Source organism: Eurypyga helias, unplaced genomic scaffold, assembly GCF_000690775.1.
Source record: "Eurypyga helias isolate BGI_N326 unplaced genomic scaffold, ASM69077v1 scaffold19459, whole genome shotgun sequence".
NCBI lineage: Eukaryota > Metazoa > Chordata > Aves > Eurypygiformes > Eurypygidae > Eurypyga > Eurypyga helias.
This window is the reverse complement of record NW_010274167.1, coordinates 486-3,432: the sequence shown is the minus strand read 5'-3', so window position 1 is coordinate 3,432 and position 2,947 is coordinate 486. Positions and strand designations below refer to the sequence as shown.

At 63.1% G+C, this 2,947-nt stretch overlaps 1 protein-coding gene across 1 annotated transcript in view; it reads right to left on the bottom strand.

The window, feature by feature from the left end:
* The window catches only part of FKBP8 (FK506 binding protein 8, 38kDa), a gene marked incomplete at its 3' end in the record, with an annotated part of 4,278 nt that overhangs the window by 908 nt on the left and 423 nt on the right, over positions 1-2,947 (bottom strand). Inside the window, exons 2-7 of the mRNA XM_010159737.1 lie at positions 2,839-2,947; positions 2,496-2,665; positions 2,228-2,316; positions 1,739-1,956; positions 1,492-1,664; positions 1,303-1,380 (exon numbers count right to left, since the gene is read on the bottom strand). The exon at positions 2,839-2,947 is cut by the window's right edge and continues 7 nt beyond it. Coding sequence (XP_010158039.1) covers positions 1,303-1,380; positions 1,492-1,664; positions 1,739-1,956; positions 2,228-2,316; positions 2,496-2,665; positions 2,839-2,947 — 837 coding nt within the window. The remainder of the gene's footprint in view (positions 1-1,302; positions 1,381-1,491; positions 1,665-1,738; positions 1,957-2,227; positions 2,317-2,495; positions 2,666-2,838) is intronic.

Genomic DNA, 2,947 nt, shown 5'->3' with positions numbered 1-2,947 from the left:
AACATGGCATCTCCTACTCCCAAACCGCGTTTCCAAGGGGCCGGGAGCAGGGAGCCCAGCGGCTGATGGTCCCTAACAGCCGAAAGGTGCCGACAGCCCCAGAGAACCAGGTTTCCTCATCCGAGGCAGGTGAAGCCGAGCCTCTCCGGAGTCTGTTTTCACCGTGACTCACCGACGCGTGTTTAACGCTGCCGTCTGGAGCGGCACCGCCACTTCCCCGGGAGTCCCGGCATCCAGCCGGAGAGACCAGTAATTTGCTGTACTTGTGGTTTTTCACTGGCAACGTCACTGCTGGGCATTTGGATCTTTTTTTCACCCCGCTCCAATTAAAAGCTTCATCCGAAGGGGCGAAGGAACAGCCCCGACGACGCCGGGGACGCACCGGGGGAGCTGCTCCCGGTGCCGACTGCAGCGCTTGTGCCGCTCACGACCCCCGGGACGCGAGGGGTTTGAGATCCTGCTCATCCCTCCTCGCGGGGGATCTCGGACCACGAGCTCTGTGGGTGCTGTGGGGTCGCCGAGCACCTGCTCTTGCGGTGCCGCATCCCACCCGCCACCTCCAGGCACCGGATCACAACACAAATTGTGATGATCTGGTGAAATTCCCAGAAAAGTGGTGGATAACATGACAGGCCAAGGCGAGGACTAAAGCCCACCTTGCAGAAGCAAGCCCCCCACCTCGACTCCACGCAGGCAGCACCTCCCTGCCTCTCCCCCTGCTTGACCAGGCTTGCTCCAGCTGGGGCCATTTCCTGGCACTGGCTTTTGATTTCTCCCGAGGCTCCAGTCCTGCAGCTGATCATTAACGGACAGGAAATTCCTGACCAGGAGCTCGCCCTGGCCCAGGCGCTGGACCGAGGTCTGGGCTGCTCCCACCGCCCAGTGAATCATGCTCCGGGCTGCTGAGCGAGTCCGTGGAGACTCGGCTCTGCTCCACTTCCCGCAGGCACGGCACGAGCGGCCAGAGCCACCTGGGGAAGCCGGAGCAGACAGGATCGCTGAAGCAGGGATGGGTTGGCAGGGAGTCCTGTCCCTGCAGGGACCAAAGGGCAAAGAGGGAATCTCGCAACACGGAGATAAGGGACCCACCGGCCCAGCCAGGCACAGACACTGCACCACGGGCTGCATCACCCCATGGCCGCCCAGGCCCTGGGGGCTATTTCCAGCCTCCCCTCATGGAGGGGGCTGGGAACAGGGCTTCAGCCTTCCAGGGGGGACACCAAGATCTGCAGGGACAAGAGGAGAGCGTCCTGCAGTCACCCAGCCGAGCAGGATCACCGGCAGCACGCAACAGCAGCCTACCTTGTTTGAAGGTTCCAGCTTCAGCGCCGCCTTTAAGATGGGAATGGCCTCTCGGTATTCGCCCTGCTGAGCCAGGACCTGGAAGGCGAGACACGGATTGAGCAGGGCGGCTGCGCTCCGACCCTGGGTCCTGCCCTCCGTCACGCTGCGGAGAAGGGACGGCGTTGCCTGCCGCACACCCGGCCTCACCTTGCCCTTTCGGAAAAGGGCCTTGATGTTCCCTGGCTGGTGCTCCAGGACGAGGTTACAGGACTTGAGAGCTGCCTCGTAATGGTCCAATTTAAGCTGAGAAGCTGCCAGGTTGTTGAGACATTTCACCTTCACGTCCAGCAGCTCGGTCTCCTCGTCCGGGCTGAAGTCGACTGAGAAGACCCCAGAGCCAGGTTACGGCAGGAAGGAACCCCAGGCAACCCTCGCCCGGGGCGGGAGCAGGTACCTTTCGAGCTGGAACCGACGATCTTGAGGGCGATGTCGTAGGAATTGATGGCCAGCACATAATCTGCCTGCTGGTAGAAGAAGTTGCCGCGCTCCCGCTTGCGGTTGGCCAGCTCTACCTTCTCCTTCCCGCTGAGCAGCTCCAGGTCCGGTGCATCCCGAGCCTCCAGCAGCTCCACTTCCAGGGTGAGGGACGCGTTGGGTGGGACGTCAGGGCTCCTGTGCGAAGACAGGCACAAAGCCATGGCACCGTTACCACCTCTGCCAGTTCCGCCAGCCGCTGGGCCACACAGATTTAGCACCACGGCCCAGAAATCAGAGCCACAGAATCTCCCTGGGACAGGGCACAATCGCTGCTGTCCCCTGCACGTGGCAAGCGAGCTGGGTCTCCCCGCCCGTGAAGCTGCGGCTTGCTGGCTGGGCTGTCACCGCGAGCACAGGGGACAGCTTTCACGGCCCCGTTTGGGGCCATCCTGCCCTCCCTGCTCACCTGCCCTGCACACCATAGCAGTACTTTGCATCTGACACAATCAAAGCCGTCTCCCCCATTTCCAGGAGCTGCACGCACAGGTCCAGAGCCTGCAGGGAAAAACATTGTAGGGACGGAGCATGAGCAAGGGCAGAGGGGCCACTTCTGACCCATGAACGGGGACGTCACCGATCCCAAACCCTCCCCACAGCCCCCAAGGCGAGGTCCTGCCCCGCAGGGCAAAAACAAGGCAGTGACAAAGCCAAGCAAGCTTCACCCCAGCCCTGACCTGCAAGACGTCGCAGTCGCCCAGCGTGAAGGTGAGGGCAGGGTTCTCCTCCACCACGCTGCCATCCTCCAGCGTGGCCTTCAGGCGGACAGTCACATCCTGGCCCTTGCGGGGACGGGTGTCCACCCCCTGGCCCGGGACCAGCGTCTTCTTCTTGAGCAAGCCGCTCCCTGGGCAAGGAGAAGCCAGAGGTGCGTCAGCCCGCAGTGGGGAGGGAAAAGCCTGACTACCACCACCCTGCTCTGACTCCGGGTTGGCCTTGATGGCGCAGGGAGCACCGGCAGAGCCACCATGAAGCGCGTGAGGCCCCACAAGCCCAGCACCCTCCTGCCCGTGCTCTTACCCAAAACGTCGAGCCACTCCTGGGGTTCCTCGGCCGCTTCCCCCGGGCACTGCTCCGAGGGCTGGGTGTCCTGCTGTGGTGGGGCCAGCTGCCTGCCCACGTCCTCCAG